The 904-nt window shown below is 38.7% G+C and overlaps 1 protein-coding gene across 1 annotated transcript; it reads left to right on the top strand.

Annotated features, from left to right (window-relative positions):
• Positions 1 to 473: 473 nt before the first annotated feature.
• LOC107682575 (carbonyl reductase family member 4-like) lies at positions 474 to 903 on the top strand (the record flags this gene model as incomplete). Its single annotated transcript, XM_016478770.1, has 2 exons — positions 474 to 621; positions 725 to 903. Coding segments are annotated over 2 exons (327 nt in total), but the record flags the coding sequence as incomplete, so codon positions are not given.
• Between the last annotated feature and the right edge of the window lies 1 nt (position 904).

Consider the following 904-nt stretch of genomic DNA (forward strand, 5'->3'; position numbering starts at 1 on the left):
ACTGGTTTTGTGGTCCAGGGTCACATATAATGTTAAAACATATAATGGAATGTAATACAGTGATGACCGAGAGATGGACAAATAAACATTCCTCAAAAGCCTGATGTATCATATTTAATACTCACTTTTTTTTTTTTCAAAAAATAAAGAATGGATAATCTAAAAGTTGCTTCAGTCCAATCTGTGTTTATCTTTAAATATTTCTAACAATATAGTATAACAATAAAATAATTTATTCTTACGTTTACTTCTTAAAAATAATTTAATTTAATGAAGAGGGACATTTTTAGAATTACTCTAAAAGGGCTTTTACTTTCTAAAAAAGAAACAACTATCAATCAGACGACAGAAGGATTGTAGTAGATTGTGTACAACAGGTTTTCCATCGAAGTGTTGATCATGTTGTTAATTTAGGCCTTAGAAATTAGTGTATCAAATATGATACAGTAGGATTTATACAGTAGGTTTAATCATGTGTTTCCTCGGGCTCTGTGGTGGGTGTGAAGGGTAACTCTGGTCAGTGTGTGTACAGTGCCAGTAAAGCTGGACTGGAAGGATTCACACGCTCACTGGCGAAGGAAGTTGCAACCCGGAATATACGAGTGAACTCGGTGGCTCCAGGTTTTGTCCTCTCTTTTTCTTCTATTACTTCTTTTGCCTTTTAATCTGGATATTAGCAGTCATCTGAGTAACGCTGAAAATTCTTTTCACTCTCCCCTCTCAGGATTCATTCGGACGGACATGACGGCAGGACCAGAGAAGGAAGACGCGGTGAGAAGAATTCCACTGGGCCGTTTTGGGGAACCTGCAGAGGTGGCCCACGCTGTCCTTTTCCTCCTGGAGTCTCCTTATATCACAGGACAGCTTCTGCTCGTGGATGGAGGACTACAGCTGGCACTGTGAT

Source organism: Sinocyclocheilus anshuiensis, unplaced genomic scaffold, assembly GCF_001515605.1.
Source record: "Sinocyclocheilus anshuiensis isolate Anshui unplaced genomic scaffold, SAMN03320099.WGS_v1.1 C32360708, whole genome shotgun sequence".
Taxonomy (NCBI): domain Eukaryota; kingdom Metazoa; phylum Chordata; class Actinopteri; order Cypriniformes; family Cyprinidae; genus Sinocyclocheilus; species Sinocyclocheilus anshuiensis.